The 19,101-nt window shown below is 38.8% G+C and overlaps 1 protein-coding gene across 2 annotated transcripts in view; it reads right to left on the reverse strand.

Moving 5' to 3' along the window:
* The window catches only part of LOC141805912 (uncharacterized), a 33,682-nt gene extending 14,951 nt beyond the window's left edge, over nucleotides 1-18,731 (reverse strand). For both annotated transcript variants that reach the window (XM_074691150.1, XM_074691149.1), the window contains exons 1-6: nucleotides 18,641-18,731; nucleotides 15,007-15,120; nucleotides 11,852-11,982; nucleotides 1,855-1,972; nucleotides 1,455-1,645; nucleotides 1,189-1,273 (exon numbers count right to left, since the gene is read on the reverse strand). In XM_074691150.1, the coding sequence (XP_074547251.1) occupies nucleotides 1,189-1,273; nucleotides 1,455-1,645; nucleotides 1,855-1,972; nucleotides 11,852-11,982; nucleotides 15,007-15,120; nucleotides 18,641-18,670 (669 nt within the window). In that variant the 5' untranslated portion in view covers nucleotides 18,671-18,731. The remainder of the gene's footprint in view (nucleotides 1-1,188; nucleotides 1,274-1,454; nucleotides 1,646-1,854; nucleotides 1,973-11,851; nucleotides 11,983-15,006; nucleotides 15,121-18,640) is intronic.
* Between the last annotated feature and the right edge of the window lie 370 nt (nucleotides 18,732-19,101).

Below are 19,101 nucleotides of genomic sequence, written 5' to 3' on the forward strand. Positions count from 1 at the left end.
ACTGTCTGAGAAAGACTGACAACAGCTGGATCCATGCCAGACTCTCTCTCTCTCTCTCTCTCTCTCTCTCACACACACACACACACACACACACACACACACACACACACACACACACACACACACACACACACACACACACACACACACACACACACACACACACACACACACACACAAAAAAAAAACATAGTTTAACTATTCTTCCTTAACTAAACTGTGCTGACAGATTTCTTCCCATGTCATATTTCCATTTTTTATTGTTTCCTATCAAAGGATTTGAGGAATTATCAGAGCTATTTGAATTGTTATTCAATTATTGGATTTGAAAAATCTGAATATCAGTTTTATAATGATTTCTTAAGAGACCATCTGATTGAACCAGGTAAATTCTTACTTTTACACAATACGTCTTCAATTTTATTTTTTTCCTAATATTTTCTTCACAGAAGTAAGGTGTATTGCCTTTTAAACCCTTTTCTAGGAAATGATAAAGTCCAAAGTAACATTCATTATTTCATGTTTTACTTATCACATTTTCTACAAGGATTAAATAACAATTAAACAAAACATTTTGTGTTGTACTCAGAAAGATCAGAGGTAATTTGTAGTCCTGTGGTAGGTCATTCAGTGTCTTGAAGTTTATGCTGCTGAATTTTGACCTGAAAGTTCTCCAACAAACTTCTTATTTCTCCTAACTGTGGTTACATAGTTTGAAACATACCTCCTGTCCAACATCTCTGAACAAGCTGCACAAGCAAAATTGAGAAAGACGCCATTGAAGAGATAAAAAAAAGGTCTCATCTCCTGAGTTCAGGGTCAGAACAACATTCCTGAGAAAAGGACGCTTAAATGTAACAGACACTTTTTTTCCCAGCGTAATGAGAGATTCACATTCCTCCCCAGATCAGACAAGCACTGATTTCACCGTAGTCGAAGTACTCATTGTATTTCCTGACCAAGATGTGTTCTCAGCTTAGGAAGCCTGGTTTTAAAATCTCTGAGTGATTCAGAAAAATATCAGATGGGCCCTTCAGAACGACAGATGGGATTAGGCTTGGTGTTAGTCTGCTTCTAAACAGTAAATACTGTTTAGAAGGGTTGTTAGAGGTCTGATAGCAGAGAACAAGAAATCAGAATAAAAGAGCAGGATTTTTGTGCATTATATGATTTTAAATTGAACTGTACCATGTTGTTTCCCTGCTCAGTCTCGTTCTTTCCTTGCATGCTGCGGCTGCTCTCTCTGCTGGGGAACCTTTCCTTTACAGCTGACCTGATGGAAAAAAAAACAATTATTTTTTTAAGTTATCATTAATTGGGACAATAAAGACATCCACAGTGTTTCTTTTATGCGTTTTGGTAATCCAATTGTAACTTGGTTCAAGACAAATGTTTTAAGTTCTCTTTTCCAAAAGTTTGAAATTGAAATTTTTTTAGGATGGTGTTCTGGCTACCTGTGGGACTGTCTGAGGATCGTCTGAGTGAAGTGGGTCAGTCTCTGGGTCTCTTCCTGGTACTTCTTCAAGTCTTGGGTCAGCAGATTATGGAGCGCACTCAGTGCCTCTTCCTGGAACACCAGTCTCTCTGACTGGAGCAAACGATCAGTGATGGAGACCTGAAGCTCCCGACAGGCACAGAGATGAAACTGGTGAAGATGAAATAAGAAGATGAAGATGAAAAATTAAAATTAGCCGTTTGAAGGGAACGCAGAATCTCATTGTTTAAAATTCAACACTCAGCTGCTATTCCAGTGCAATGTTATAGGAAAGCAAGACGAAGGATGAAGCATCTTGTTTGCAATCAGTTTTAAAATATTTTGTGTTTCAAGCTAGATGTTCTGCTGTGGTCACTTACAGTGGACGTATGAAGGCTGGAGTTTCTATTGAACTCGTCTTCCGCCTGTTTCTCTTTCTCCGTAAGATTCAAAACCTCAGAAGCAAGCAGCTGCTGACGGCCCTTAATCAGAGAGAGTCTGAAAACAAACAGACAAAAAAATAAATTCAGTGTACAAAAATCACTTTGAGCTTTTCAGACATAGCTCACACTCAAGACTGAGCGTTAGAAACTCATACTTGTGATTGAGTGCTTTATAGATAGATATAATTTGCTGCAATTGCAATATGTTGCTCTCAGTTAGTAGTTTTAATAAAGGCTCAATGATGAAGATAAATTTGCTGCAAATGCTCGATGTAAGTTTGATGATGTGCAATAAAGTGACTCTTGATTAACACATAGAGATGTCAATAAATCCCTTATATAAACTGTTCTAGGTTCATTAAATTTCCTTATGTTTGAGAGGTCAATGACATCCCAAAGGTCATGGACCATCAAAAAAACAAAAAACAAAACCCCCCCGCAAATTTGCAGAAAAGTCTTCAATATATGAGGTCATCACAGCTGAGAATAGATCCACTTTAACTCCTCAGGTGCTGACAGATTAAGCCTCTCTTGGATTCAAGGGAGAGAAAAGACAAAACAGGACAAGACAGGACAGGTCAGACTTGTCTGCTCTCTGATTATCTTTAAGAAGCTCAGAGATTAACTCCTGACAATGCTGAAGACAGTTACTGCATAGTACTTTCACTCAAAATCTCAAAGGTCTGAATTAGCTTTACAACTTCTGTTTGCTTTTTCAGAGCTTCTTGAGGAATCACAATAAAGGTTAACTGTGATCGTTGAACCTTCTGCTTCCACATCCTGATCTCTCAAAGCAGGCCTCCATCATGTGAAAAAAGTTTGGCATGAAACTATTCCTTCCTTGGACAAACACGGCAGGCTCTTCAAAGATAGACAAAAAGCTATACGGTGCTTTCTTTGCAAAGTCAATATCCACTCCAAAAAGTCATGTGACTGTGAGCACAGAGAGTAACCACTGTTATGATGTTTACATAAGGTTAACATCAACCTTGTTACCTAATTTCATATCTATAAAGATATATTTACCTACATTTTACTGAATAAAATTACAGAGCAGCTGCCAAAACAGCATAAATTATTTAAAAAAAAAAACGTTTTATTATTGTTAGGATCTACTTTTATTGTTTGGTAGCTGCCTACAGGGAGCTTCATTGGAGTCCTAGAGGATAACTAATATTGACGTAGTATAATCTAAGGTGTTAGTCACCATAGTACAACGATAAAGTAGGAGTAAGTAGTAGTTGTGTTACTATAGTAGCTACGGAATATTTAAAGCAGCAGCTGCAGATTATTTAGAATGTGGATGCCTTTTTTTCACAATTTGTTCTTATAGGACAGTTTGTGGCAATATAAGAAGCCGAACTGTGGGGTTTCCATGTAAAACCACTAGCAGCAAACAGATAGCATTAGCAAAGCAATGCTAGACATACAGTTTTTAATTTTTGATGCAGTAGCAAACACCGCTGTGGTTTAACTACTTCTTTAGTCAGGGTACAGTGAAAGGCTATAATGTCAGTATTCATGAATTTAAAAGTTGTTAATGTCTCAACTTTGAAAAGTGCTCCACAAGACAGCATATCCACAACTGATTAAGACATCAAGGTGTAATTAACAGTGTGTCCACTGGGAGGTGCTAAGCCCCTGTAGCTGCAGCTGATGAGAGGAAGAGAAGTGTTTTGTTTGTGAAGATGAAGAGGGGCTCATCTTAGGAAAGTCTTTGATGAAATTACTAGAGGTGTGTTATCAACATGTAAAGAGGGACAAATTAAAAGGCATCAATGACAAAAAAACACAAAGAGGCCTCTGGGAAGCGTATTAACGATAACAATGATGAGGTCTTGAGGAGGATTGCTGACTCCACATTAAGCATTGTGGGGGAAACAGAAATCTAAAAAAAGACCTAAAAGACAGCGATGATCTCTGCCTAATATTCAGCAAAAGTAGCACAGATCACGCTGTAAGGTTGAGTAAATGTTGAAGATTTGATCGTCTAAAACCCAAAGCTGATTTGCATCCAAAAAATACATCTTAATAACTTTTGACTTGTCAACTGAGCTGTGTCGATTTTTTTTTTTTTGTTTAAGTAAAATGTGTCATTTAAAAGCGCAGCAGTGTTGTTATTTTCCATTATGACAACGGCAGAAAGCGGTACCACCTTGATCTCATCAGGATTAACAGGTTAACACTGACAGCCTCAATTATGTAATCATTCTTTTTATGTTTAAGTCTTTAATTAAACTGCCTGTTATTCTAGGTGGATTCAGCTAATATCCTCTGAACACCAAAGAAAGTTCACTCAGCTCTTGTGTAAATCCAGATTTTCTTTAAAAAAAAAGGAAAACTCTTCTAAGACCCTTCATACATAAGAAAGTGTTCCCTGCAAGTATGAAGGCAACTGATCTCAGCCTTTAGTTACTTTGAGTCTATTGTTGAAAATGAAAACCTGCCGTCCAGTTGCCCTCAGCATCTTGTTTTATTACAGGAGAATCAGACTTGCTCAGTATTCTTGGGAAATTTCTCAGAAGAATGTCTGAATTTGCTTCAGTGCTTAGTATGAAATACAGTTTTTCATTAGAAAACAAATCTGAAAAATCTGGACTCCACCCAGGGCTCAACTTCAGCTTGTGAATCACTTGTTTGTTGATATCAAAATATCCCAAAATCTGCTGTGTGCCTACGGAAACATTTTCTGCCTCAGAAAAAAAGTCTCCTCCAGTTTCTCTTTGACCTGAGATGCTCTAAAATTTAAATCTACAGGAATTCTTGCTTCCACATCGTGACAACATGGCACAGGAACATATCTGGTGTATTGTAAGAAATCTCTCAGTATTTCTTTTACTGTGTAAGTGCCTCTCACACTTGATCAGTGCTCATACAAAATGAACAACTTGTTGGTTTCCAGGAGACTCTCCGACTTTGAAGCTTCAGTCAAAAAGTTGTTTTGTCAGCTGTCAATCAAAATGTGTCTTAACCAATCAAATGGCTTCATTAAAACACCAGGGTGTACTGAGCAGCGATCATCTATCAGTGTGAAGAGACAGTAATTACAAATCAATATCTGTGTATGTGTGTGTGAGTGTGTTTGACAATTTTAAAATACACATACTTTCTCACACACACTGCGCCAGCTGTCGGTGTGTTCTGATTAGGTGCGTACGTACAGAAAAGCGTGAACAGGGCTCTATAATTGCTTGAATGTATGTGACAAACACATTTCAGTCCATAATTGCAGGTGAAAATGATGTGGGTGTTATTTATTTTTTTATATTTCCACATTAACGTGCCCCACTCCACAAAGCCCATCACATATGTTGGTTTCACCATGTGCTCAGGACGCGCATGCTGAGGCGTATTTATAGAACAAAAAGGATCCACTGTATAGAATAAACCCACTCCACACACTGTTTCTACCATGGACAAAGGTGATGCCACAGACCTGTATGTAAATCATCTCTGCTGTTAAAGTCTCAGTACACTTCATATTGTTTCACATTCGTTCTTCTACATATTTATTCGAAGGGAGGAAAGGGGGGGAGGGTGATGCAGTAACGAAGAAGAAATCTTTCAACAGGATGACAACAGGGGAGAAAGGCGGATAAGGATGAAGAAACTGTTTTTCCCGCTTAAGCACTGTTACTCAACCAGGCTCAAAAGAGGAGGAGAAAAAAAGGTTAACGACAAGCAACGGAAAGAAAAACAATCATTAAACTGAATGGATAAAAGAAAGTGAAAGAATTTAAAACAGGACAAGGCACACATGAAGAGAAAGGATATGACTAAGTCTTTATCTACTGAAGAAATGTGAATGCACATTTGCCTCTTGAAAGAAGATCAGACTTTGATCAAAATATTTTTCAGCTTTATCGGACATCAGCTGTTTGAAACAAGCCACATAAAAAGATGTTCCGTGTCGTGATCATTTTGTTGCAGCAGTATTTTATTTCTCTTCGTTAAATGGTCAAAAGCTGTTAATATTCAAGACACCACAAACTAAATTTCAAGGGTTAATCATGACAACTTGAGTTTGAATTGTAGACTGCATATCAACATGGATGTTATCAATAAAGTGACTGTGAAGCCAAATGATTAATAGTTCCCCTTGCTGACTGGCAACAGTATAGGTCATAAACCCTGCTTTAAACCTAGAGCACCAATGTTGGGGGGTTTTCGCATACCCTACTGTGGTCATTTGATTTTTCTCACATTAAGCATCATTTTGTTGACACTTAATGAGCTACCTGAGTCCTTGGGTAGTGTCAGGTCTCTGACTGACAACCCCTTCCTTTTTTTTTTTTTTTTCTTTTGTTTTTGGTTATTTTTTAAACAGCAAGTGTTTTTTTTGATGATTTTAACCAGATATAAGTGATTAAAGGGTCAAATATTTTTTTATCATTATTTATTATTGATAACATTTTTCATATAGTCTCCACTGGACAAGGCTTACATGTCCAAATAAGGAAAAGTTCTCAGCTTGATTATTTATTTATTTATGAACTTTTATTAATTATTATTTTTATTTTTTCAAATATATTGTTATTATTTTTAAGTAATTTTTCATTGATGACCCCCTTATTTCTCACTAATACTGGAGCCTTACGTCTGGTTCCACTCATGACACCTTTTTACCTAATAAAACTTTTCTTTTAAAAAAGTAAACAAAGAGTACTACGCTTTGCCATGTATTGTTGGATTCCAATACATTTCAATGAGAAGTAATTTTTTATTGGGTATTTCATATTGGGTGAAACATATCTGTCATTAGTTGTCACTGATGTTACATTTATTGCATTATTAGTGTTCTAGGATTAATGTTAACGCGACCTATAAAATTTAAAGATACGTCAAATACATTTCAAAACCAACATATCTTCTGTCATCACATTTAGTTCTTTTCATTGCTGCTTTATTTATTACAAGTGTTCTTCATCTTGAAGATTTCAGTTTTAGTTGGTTATTTGATTTTCAAAGGATGGATGATTGACAGCTCTGTTGAGAAAATGCCAGCTGGAGTTGGATCAGAGAAGAGAAGAGATAATTAACACCAACGCGCAAGTAATTGAACTTTACAAAAGATGGTTTATTTTGTATTTTTGGGTTCATTCTGCTCAAATTTTGAGGAATGAGGCAGAGATTAGACAAATCACATGGTGAGATTTGAGTTTTTGTAGTAAGTCCATATCTAGGAGTAAGGTACTGAGTCCAAACTACTAAAGACACAGCCTTGTTATGTGAACAGAGAGCTAGTAAGGAGCTGCTCGCTGGACTTCAGAGTTTGACTGACTGAATGACAGAATGAAAGCTGATAAGCAGTGTACATAACACGTCAACACTAACCTGGAGTTCAGCCTCCAGATATGGTGCATCTTTTAAAGAGATGGGAGTGAGAAAGCTCTGCTCAGTGACTCAAACTGCTTGTAATAAAGGAACTGATGCACCAACAAGTGCGATGTGCAAACAAACAATACTGAGCAAACTCCATCCCCAAAGGTAGACAAAGATGTGGTAAAAATGATAACACAACCCTTGAGTAAAGAGTTATTGTTGGGAGATTTTAAAGCTTTGAGATGACTTTGACGAAACACCTACCTCTTTAAATCCCTCCTTTATTTGCTCTGTAAGGCCACTGAATATTAAGAGCTGTTTTTCTGAAGAAGCCCCGTGGCAGCAGGGAGAGGAAGATATTGCTCATTCCTCTGTATATCTATCTGTGCCATCTGTGACCTCTGACCTATGTGCTGTTGGTATCCCATTGAAGAAAATCTGGCTTTTCATGTGGTTCAAAATGGTGTTGGGGTTAACAGGATGAACCAGTGGAGCGCCAAATTGATTATCCGGTCAATATCTGTAGATTTTGGACATATTAGAAACAGATTAGCCCTCAGAGGACAGGAGGCGGGAGGTGAAGAAGAGAAGAAAGTTGACAGAGTTCAGATGGGAGTTTTCCAAGCTGCCAGTCTGCCTGTGAGTCTTGGCAGAAGCAGAGGTCTCCTTGCGTAACCAAGCTCTGTTTCAGTCTATCTCTGGGAAAATACTGCTGAAAACAACATGAACGACCCACCTCTATTAAACTCCATCCACTATTTCAGCCCTGCTACCGAGTTTATCTGGTCTGAACTTTCTGTTTGTGTGTTTAAGCTCTCACTTTACCATCAGCTGCTGGAGATATTTAATGATGTTTAAATTCTATACACAGACGATTGGGATTTGTTTAGATATATTTCTTAACCCTGGCTGCCAGGGCTCCTAAAAGTATTGTGAAGGGGAAACAGAGTCATTAAAAAACAAAAGCACAATAATCTCATCTGGGTGCATAAAATCAGCTTGATCCCTTTTCTTTAAAATCCTTGGTAATGTGTTTTCTCTTACTTGTTTGATTTCATTACAGTATCAGGATGTTTGGGGGTTTTGACTCGACCACCTGGCTGCTCTGAACGCTTCATGTTATCATGGAGAATATTTATCAAAAGAGAAGAAAAACAAACATAAAAAATATAGTTGGTACTTCTTGTATATTGACCTTGTATTTGCAGTAAATGGTACAAGAGAAATAGACTTTAAAGATGCTGTGGGAAGATCTGTTTTAATCAGACTAAAGCGCCACCTTTTGGCCTGGAGTCCAATGCACACTGTGGTGAAGACGTGACTTTTTCACAAGGCATGTGTTTGTTTTTGAAATAAATAGAGATCGGATAGTAACAAATTGTCTTTCTTCAAGACAACTTTTTACCAGGTACAACGTGACAAGGAAAGGTATTTATCAACAGTTTTGTAGAGCTACAGTTTGAAACGTTTCTGTCTGACATTATGTTTGGTGCTGATAACCTTGTTTTAAGGAGTGGATTATGATATGGCATATTTCTTGAAGGGAGAGTTTTTTAAGGTCACTTGAAAACTCCTTACAGCCCCTTTAAGGAAATACATTTTTAGACCGACAAAAGTTCTATTTTTTTTGTTTTACAGGAAAGCGTAAACAAGTCTTTTTTGGACGTTATAAACTTTATTAATCAGTAAGCAAGATGACCCTAGTAGCTGCAAAAAGGGATACTGTGTAGAAGCCTACAAAATTTTTTTTTACCTATCATTTTATGGTCCCTATTTAAAAAAATGGAGCAAATTCTGTCAATCTGAATAGAGGTGTTGTGGTGTGTTCTCATCTTCTCCTCCAAAAATGTCAGGAAGCAAGAAAGTGATGCTTCGAAATACGGCAACTTTTGAGCTACCGTGTCCTTTCCTTGTTTTTCACCATGTTTTATTTTCGGCCTAGCTGCACTGTGGTATAGAAATACTCAACATTAAACTCGTGTTTTTGAAGTTGCAGAAGTTTGGCATTACAATACCTCTCAGAGAACTGTTAGTGTAACTGCTTCCTTTGATTATGTTCTCACTTCTGACTTAAGGCAGGACAGCTCAATTTTGTGGAGACTTTTTTTCATCACCTTGACGAAAGAGCTGCTCGACAGCAGAGTTTAAGAACTCTTCCCAACAATGTTGGTGTGAAAGCTGCTCAACTTCTGCAGCTTGTTGAAATAAAAGATTTGTCTTATCTCTGTTGTTGTGGAGCCACAGCTTCATCCTCCTTTCTTGCATAAAACCCAACCCCGTGTTGTTGCTGACCCGACTACACAAGCTTTCTTTTAAAGCCAAGGAAAACCCCAGCAGAAAGAGAGCAGGGTGACGTCTTCTTCCAGTAAGCCAAAAGGATCTGAGAAGTGGGCAGGGCAACATGATGGAGACATGTAAAAGGTTTTATTGCAGCACCATTCATCTCCTCCCATTAAGCCTTTGATCCCAGTTGTGACAGGAGCCGATCAGACTCAGAGATGAGAACTCAAGTTACAGAGAAATTAGGAGATTTCCTGGAATATGATCAGAATAATGTGTGTGTGTGGGAGGATGTGTGTGCGTGTGTGTGTGTGTGTCTGCTGGCACACCTTGAATCCTGAGATGTGTTTAAGCTTGTCTTGTCTGACAGAAGTGAGAGCAGTTGAAGTGTTGCTCTGCCAAACGGCTCGTCATGGCGGCAGTACAGAGAGTACGGGCAAGCGGGAGAGCGGGGTGAGGCAGCAGCCACCTACCACCATCTGAACGTTTACTGTCAGCGCAGCACAAGTGGTAACGAAAACTGAAAATTCACCAGGAAACTTTCACTTTCTCACACTTTCTGGAAAAGTTTTTTACATGGACTTCAAACTGAGTCCAACTTTTACAGTTTGTCACACTTCAACTGTGTTTCCAGCCAGCCTGATGTCCACACCAGAGTTACACATTAAAATCTAAAAGATGGGAGCATCTGTGATGTCAGACACACTTTTGAGAGGCTGTATTCAATACTGGAGTTTCAATTTTTACTCTCATCGATTTACTTATTCACTGTTGGTGCCACTGACATTACAAAGCAGACTTGATTCACAGGGAATTCTGGCTTTTTTTTAATCTTGGGTCCTCTTTTACATTATACTGTTTTGAGTCAAAGTCACAAGCTACAAGCTTCAGTGGCTGCATTGTAGTCCCTACTCAAAATATGCTCAGATACAGTATTTGTAATAAAAATGCTTCTCTCTGCCGCTCAACATCCATTAAAAATGTGTGTTTGGGTTCAGTTCAACTGAAATTCTTTGTATTTTTTTATGTGAACAGTCTGGGGGGATGCCAAAATAACAAATCTATCTATCTAAGACTATTTTTACTCTCTTATCAGATGCTTAGGGTGTTACTTTGGAGCCAAATGGGCATCTATAACTGCTGCCTGCTAAGGTTTACTAATGTAGTCATTGACGGCTACAGATTAATTCTAAAGGTGGCCAGGTTTAGTCTTCATGTTAAAGATCAAAGTTTGAAGGATGCTCAAGTGTGATTTACATCAAGCATACTCACAGGCACACTTAACAAAATCCAGATTACAGAAGAACCAGTGGTGTGCAAAGAAGGGGAACTGGGGAACTTGTGGCCCAATTGTTGAAAAAAGCGTATTAAAGTGCCCTCTCTGGAGTCAAAACCTGCGCTTAAATGCCCCCTCTTGAGCCAAAAAATGTGCGAAAGTGTCCATTCAGGAGCCAAAACGTGTGCTAAAGTGTCCTCTCTTTGGTGGAAAAAATCATTCTTGACTGGTTAAAACATGGTAAGGTGCCCTCATGGAAGGCAAACTGCACCATAAAGTGCCCCAGTGAGAGTCAAAACAAGTGCTGAAGTGCCATCTTTGGGGGTAAAACCCTCACCAAAGCACACCTAACTGCCCACTGGAAAAACACAGAAAAGTGCCCTCTTGGGTGGCGAAAACACACGTTAAAGTGCCTTAAGAAACGTGCAGCATTTAGTGCCCTCATCACTGACAAGAACGTGCTGGGTGTGCTTTTAATTTTCTTTTCGCCCCTGCCCTTCAAAAAGTCAGTGCACTCCACTGAGAAGAACCATTTACTTTTGTTTCACCGGTCTTATTTATAACTTTCTCACAGCCATATACGTGTTTCCCAACACTTTCCCTCTCATACACACAAAGGCAGGCAGGATCCTGTTGTGTTCTCTAGTAGAGCAGAACCTGCTGCTGTTATGAGATACAGTGAGACTCCCACATTTGTGTTTCAGCACTGTGACAAAACCCCAAAGCGCAACACAAAGCTTTCTCCCACTCACGTGTTCAAACATTAAGTATCACAGACCTGATTTCACAAATGAGGGTCCACTTAAAAAAAACAAAAAAAAAAACAGGCTCTCAGGCATATTACAGAAAAAATATGTTTTGTCGTTTGGACTTATAGACCAAATATATATTTTTTCAATAATTTAGTGTTGGTTTTTGAAAATGCAAAATCCGATGGCTGATGTGTTGATGGGACCAAAATATTGACTGAGGTTTTAAACCCCAGAGAACACTGGAAATACCTTTTCATATGGAATAAACCAATGCAGATAAAATGAAGCGCCTGCGTTGACTCACTGTTTGCAGATGTTACTGAGCTCCTGCTCTGTCTGTCTCTGCAGCTGCTGGAGGTGAAATGTCAGCTCCTCACTCAAAACAGCAAACCTCCACAGTCCTGCTGTCCCTGTGTTCTCCTCACACACCAAACCCTGATCACAAGAGCAGACAGGAAAGTTCAACAAGCTTCCACACACATCCACAGACAGCCGTATGAGAGGCAATTAAAATAACTCAATGCTAACACTAAAAAGCAGAATGATATTCCCTTAAAGAGTTGTGCGGAAAGCTTAGACTATATTATTTTTGTAGTAGCACAATGTAAAAATTTTACTAGTTTGACCTCTAAGAGATATGTCCTTGTGCCCCATATACACACAGGAAATGAAGGAACACCAGTTCAGAGAGGTAACGCAATAAAACTGCAGCAGTCTTCTCTGATTTACTGCTGGTAATTCTGACACTAACCTCAGGCTGTGTTTACAGATGAAGATCTGTCTTGGTTTAACACCAAAATATATAATCTGTCTTTTCCTACTGGAGGACCAATGGTATCAATAATCTCTCAAATGCCCCCAGAGTACTGATAGTAACATGAGAAAACAGACAAATGCCTCATAAGTCACAAAACACTGCGTCTGAGAGTACTTAACTCTGTAACACTTCAGGTTTTAGTACCCTGCTGTCTCAGTTTGTCAGACATAGCAACATGTTGAGTAAAAACTGAGAAGAGTGATGAATCACCTACAGAGGGCTCAGAGTAGGGTTAGCAGACAGACAGGTAGATCAGAACAGACAGACAGGAGGAGGTGAACGGGGACAGACAGACGAGGGGACACGATGAGTAAAGATAAAGTTATTGAAGGTGATGTTTGATCATGCTGTGAGTCTGAACTCGACGAGCTGACGGAGTCCATCAGTGAGCGTCTGTGGGCTGAGAGAAACAGACCCACTGAGTCACTCTGGCACATGATGGTTGGTCTCCCTGTCTGTCTTTCTGTCTGTCTGTGACTCAGTCTGAGAAACAAACTGGCATCCTGTTCACATAGCAGCTAAAATCTTCTCTCAGATAAGATTTTTGGTACTTAGGAAACTCATAAAGAGCTAGAGATCTGAGTTTTGGTCACACTGAAGGGTCATTTTCTGACTCAGTGAGGTCGTCACTCTGCTGCTGCTCCAGCATTTTTCTGAGTTCAGTGACACGGCTGAAATTCAACTGGAGCTGAAAGTTTTTCTCATGAATCTTGTCTCATTTCACATTAGCTAACCTCAGCACCTTAATTTTGAGGACAGTTTCCTAATTTGGAGAGTTTGTAAATTTCATCACCTCTTTTTTTGCAAAAAAGCAGTTCTGTGCCATGTCACAGAGATCATTGAAGCCTCTTTCCCCCAAATGCTTAAATGAGTGTGACATCTACCACTTCACATAACAGAGGTGTCATTAACCAACAAACTTACATTTTAAAACGTGGACATTATTTGATTTGGCAACCCACCAGCTTGGTTTAGTTTTTCATGTTTACATTTTTGAGTTAACCAGACTTCACATTGGCCTCAGCTCATCTGTGAATCTGACCTCTAGAGGGACCAGGAAAGTTGAAAAAGAAATGGAGAAAGAGAAATCAAACAGAAAAGAACACATTCCCACTGCAAAACAGAAAGGAAAAAAAAATAAAAGAGTGGAATTAAGAGGCTGCCAATAAAAACTAAACCCTGTATAGACTGTTTGGAGGAATGCAGTTAAGGCAGTGTTGAGCAATTAGCCCTGTTCCCTCCAGCAAAGATTCAAAAACACTTTACAGAGTTTCATCGTCAGCAAAGACAAAATGACATTTGATGCCTCTGCTACACTTGTAGTTATCGTCTAACTGTTTTTACTGCAGGCATCATGTTTCAGATTGTATTATAGCTGCTCTGATACAAATGCTGTCCAACGTAAAGGAGCTGTGAGGGGTTTTTAAGTGATCTTGAAAAAGTCTCCCTTCCAGATATATGCCTGATTATAATCCACACTTTAAAATGAGACTTTGAGGGCAAATATTACAGGTGATAGGTTATTTGAAAATGCTCCTTCTTAGCATCCCAATTGGGTCGAACAGGACCCAATTGACTTGCGGCACATCTCGGTCTCTATGACAACACCACAGTGGCTGATGAAGTTTAGTAGTGAGAAGAGAGATCTATGTTTTCTGTATTGCAAAGAATTTCTGTGATTAATTTTGTAGTGATGGTGGACACATGAGCCTTACTGTCAGACAGAAAAAGGACAGGAGAGCAGAAGAAAGCAAAACGGGAGAGTGATACAGCCTGAGCTAAAGGGTAACATAGGGGCTAAGCTGCTTGTGATAATGTTCATTCCAACCCACAGTCAGCAGTTATTCTGCAGTGGTCTGTTCAAACTTGAAAGTCTATCAATAAAATGAAGAGTGGGGTTATGTCAGCTCTGGCTTTGGTAGATGTCTGGCAGGACAAAGCTAACCAGGATTTACTAACATGAAACACAAGGGACGTGTCTTAGAGCACCAGGCTGCCAGTTGCGCTAAATATAGGCCACTACTAAACTACTTTCTAACTGACCATATTTACTTGTTGACACGTTAGTCTACAGATCCGCCGGAGCACTGGGCTGCCGATAGCACTACATGTAGCCAGCCACTACAACATTTGCTTGTTGTCACATTTTGGACAACAAAACTGTAGTGATAGATAACTTACCTCAGCATGTGGTATCCAAAAGGGGGTAAAAAAGGAATGAACTATGTCATTGGAAATCTAAAATACTATTTCTGCATTCAGAAGGGTTTCATAGTTTAGTATAAGACAAGTTTTATACTTAAATAAATCTGTATGATTTATTGAGTGGGCGAGCTCTTAGCTTAGGGTAAACAGACTTTAGGGTTTATTTAGCTCTGGAAAAGTAAAGGCAGCAGGTTTATGGAGCTTTGAAGATTTAAACAATTGCTGTGCCTTAGTACACTTACATGAAGTACACTGCGAGTGTACTTCATGTAGTGCAGAGTGCACTATGTTTTTTCCCACTGTCAGTGTGAATGCACTTATGCTCTCAACATAGTGAGAGTAAGTACAGATGTATTTGAATCGATACAGCATTAAAATACACAAAGAAGTTTTAACATAAGGGCTGATAACTTTTCATGAACTGCTGCATCATTTACCTGTCGCTGCTCAGTGATGGGGTGCTGTAGGATGAGAACTTTGTCTTCTATCAGCTGGCGTAGTTTGTCTATACGAGCAGGAAAGTCCTCTTTGTGTCTCTGGACGTCAGGAGACTGGAAAGAGAGAGACAGAAAATATGTTTAATGAGCTTTCATAAGAGCAAACTTGGCATGGGAAGCTACCTTATGCCTCACAACAACCTCTGACAGCGAACACTGTACATGCTGTAAACACAGTTTTAATTATATAGTAAGTCTGACCTTAGTTAAAGAATCTCTTTTATCTTCAGGACATCATAGAAATGTTTTACCTGAGTGTCTGGGATACCATCTTCAGCCAGACTGAAGGCAACACCCTTAAGTCAAAACATTCCTCCTAGACTCTTTAAGAAACGTTTTCATAGTCGTGGAATGGAGAGAAACAGGAAATGTGGGAGGGAAAGGCTGAAATGTGGCGAATGCTGCCCTTGCAGCTAAATTATGAGGATGTCCTAAATACCAGCACACACTGTTTCACATCTCAGATATAAAACATGAGAGGGGACAAGAGTTCATGTGGGCTTTCATCAGAATCAGTCAAAAAATATATCTATATAAGAACAGTGAAAAGCACGAAATTGAAGTATGAGCGACTTGTTTCGATAGGATAGTTGTTGCAAAACGTCTCAAGATGATTGGATGCATTGGATTTGGTTGACACTGTGGTTTAACCTACAATAAATAATGCTCTGCGTTCATCTAGAGATAAGATTTTTAGCAACTCAAAATCTAAAAGCCTAATATGTAATGTAAACTGTATGTGAAATGTTTCCTTGTTTAAGTGATAGACTTAAATCAAAAGATATAAAATACATTTGGGAGAAGAAAATACAAGTTCTCCTCTTACAAAGACTTTTGCATTAAAGTGCTATTGCTTATTCAGATTCACTGACTAATTTAGAAGTTTGGTCAGTCTGAAGCACAAAAACTACTCAGCAAAGTCTGGGAAAACATCATAACAGATGATAAACTGCATGCACTTTGTTGCAGTAAAGTTTACAGTGAAGAAATGCTACAATCACTGCTTATGGAATTCCAAAAACTCTGGTGGAATGGAAAAATAGAAAAAATGTCACAGTGTGGACATATCATTTGGGATAGAAGCCTTGTATTCTATTTCTCAAATTTGTGAACTCTTAAGTTTCAGAAAAAAAAAAAAAATTGATATCATTTTCATATCAAAATAAAACAGTCCAAAATCTGATCTGCGATGAGTGCTCATACCAAATATCTTAGAGGAATCTTGAGAGGTGGATGCATCATAGTGCTGCATAGAATTTGTATGTGCAGAAATGTGCAACCTGGACATTTCTCTGCAGAACACAGCATCGCTTGGGGCTAACAAACAGCCTTATCTTTGTGACTTAACCTGAAATACTTCCACAAATCACTTCTCAGCTGGGTAACCAGCAGCCTCCTTTTTTTAAAGTAAACAGCAACAGATTTCTTTACTCAGAGGTCAATAGGTCATGCAAGCTGACAGTGAAGTTTTCAAGCCACAAAAGACTTCACTCATCCTCCTCCATCATCTGACTGCCTACACATGAAATAGCAACAACATTCACTCTGAGTGTATAATTTCACTTTGAATGGGTTTAAACAGCTCACAGTGGCATGGGTTGTATACCAATTATGGTGGAATACTTCCATAGCTATAAAGGTAAGGAGAAGTGATTTAGAGCAGCCTGCTTTACTTTCCCTTAATGATGGCACAGACTCCAGACATTCAGGATCTTTCATTTCCCATGATGCAGTCAAATATGACCATTTATCATTACTCCCTTCTGGATGAACAAATAAACTCACAAAACACCTTCAGTTTATAATGAAGACTTCATAATGAACTACACAAAGAGATGTTTCTCTTCTTGCTGTCAGACTGGCAGTACCCTTAAATAGAAAAAAAATAAGTAAGCCAGTTTCATGTTGTAGAAATATTTGATTTGGACCGTCAGAACTTGCCTTAAACAACCTGTTTCATGTGTTAACAGGCAAAGAAGTCTGTCAAGCGAAGAGGTTTTAGAAAGACTGTGTCCTTAAGAGACTTCCATAAGTACCTGTCAGAGTGCCAGGTGAGTGACAGGTAACGGAGGGTCACATCTAAAATATCGCCTACCGCCAGTGTTAACTGTTTTGGGAGATACAAATTGAGTATGCAGCAGAATGTGCGGCGGCTAACAAGGCAAGAAAAAAAGGTTGGATTCTCTCAAAAAAAATCAGGCAACTTAGCTGAAAAAAGCACAAAAGCATACATAAGTTGAGGACTACTGTGAAACCTATTCAAGTCTTTAACTTACAGCAGAAGTTAGTGGAGATTATTGTAAGAAAAAAAGAAAGTTGGTTTTAGAAGTAAAATGTCAAAGAGTGGTATCAAAATTGTCCTAAAGATAAGGACTATAAATCGGAGGTGTTGGAAACCACCTTAAAAGTCTTCTCACTGAACAGACTTTCGCTTGTAGAAGCTCCCCACTCACCATTGTTAGAAACCCACCACAGATTGTAAGCCATTGTGAGCCTGTGCTGAAGCAGCTGACCTGACTGGCTCCTATATGTGTTTTTATCTTGGAGGAGAAAATCAATCTCCATACATATATTCAAACCACAGATGGACAGCCAGCAATTAATTCCTGTCCTCGCTATATGGGTGGATGCTTTCACAGCATGAGTGGGCTGGATGTTCATGACACAGAGAGTCTTTGTTGTCTGATTAAAAGCAATCAAAACAAGTCTATTGTGTTGTAATCCCTGTGAGGAGAATTACATGCACTGACAGGAGCTTCGGGGAGCAGAGAGGAGTTTGGGAAACAGTCTCAATATACATTATTTAACTGGCATGTGACATTCAGAAGACCTGACAAAGTCTATTCTTTATTTAAACATCTCATTATGCTGAAAATAGTGCAAATGTGGGATGCTATAATTCTCCTCTGGGTACCCTCCAACTTTGTCTCCTTTAGATTATGTTAATATGCTGCTACTTTGCTTACTTATCATATTTTCCGGCAAAACTTAATTGAAAAGACAAATGAAGAAAATGTAAACATGTTTCTAAAGAGATTGGGTCTCGGTGTCAAAAAATATATACTTAACTAGCAACCGAGGCAGCACCAACACAAGGACTGTTATCTGTACTGCTGGTTTAATAAACTGATCTTGTCCTGACACCATCCTAAGTAGATAGTTTTGCAGGATCACATGAGCAACAACTTTTCTCAACTACTGCTTTTCCTGGCAACAACAGTCCTTTAAAAGGAAATGGGTGCACACCAGACTTTTACATCAACAAATGAAATACTTGCTTAGTCATTTAGTTAAAGGCTTGAATCAAATCAGGTCCCTGTTATTATTCTGGGCTTTTAAGAGGGATGAAATAAGCATAATTATAGCCCTTCATAATACAATCTTAAAAGACTGTTAAGTGAAAACTGCTCCAAAACTTAAACTTGTACAATCTGCTTTACAGACCACCTTCAGATACATGCTCTGGCATTTAAAAAAAAAAAAAAAACTTTTTCCAGCAGCATGACTTTAAGAAGACAAACATCATTTTAAAGTTTAAAGTCCCCGTTTAGTTAAAAGTTTCTCAGATACTCACTGCAGGACCTGAAGAGAGAGAAGTGTTCATGGTGGAGGACGAGAAGCGAAACTAATTTCCTGACTGAGCTCAGACCACAGGGGGTTTGTGTGTTTGTGTGTGTGCGAATGTATGTGTGTGTTTTAGTGGGTGGGCTGCTCTTGTGTACATGGAGATGACCCTAACAACAACCTCCCAACACACCATAATGAACCAGTAGAAAATGGGAAAGAGAGGACGGGAGAAAAAGCAAGACAGGGGAAGGGAGGGTGGGAGAGTGTGAGGTTGTTACTTAATATTCGGCCAAAGTTGGTCAGGCTCTGTGGCTATGATTGGTCCATTTACTGGATCTCTCATGAATCTGTATATGTGTGTTTGTGTGTGTGTCAGTGAAAGTGAGGCAGATTCAAACGCATTGAATGCCCACGACTTGGATATTGATTACATTTTCAGTAATTGAACGAAAAAAAAATATATAAGCG

The sequence above is a fragment of the Halichoeres trimaculatus genome, unplaced genomic scaffold (genome assembly GCF_033239565.1).
Source record: "Halichoeres trimaculatus isolate MK-OKI-2021-1 unplaced genomic scaffold, fHalTri1.1 fHalTri1_scaffold_16, whole genome shotgun sequence".
NCBI lineage: Eukaryota > Metazoa > Chordata > Actinopteri > Labriformes > Labridae > Halichoeres > Halichoeres trimaculatus.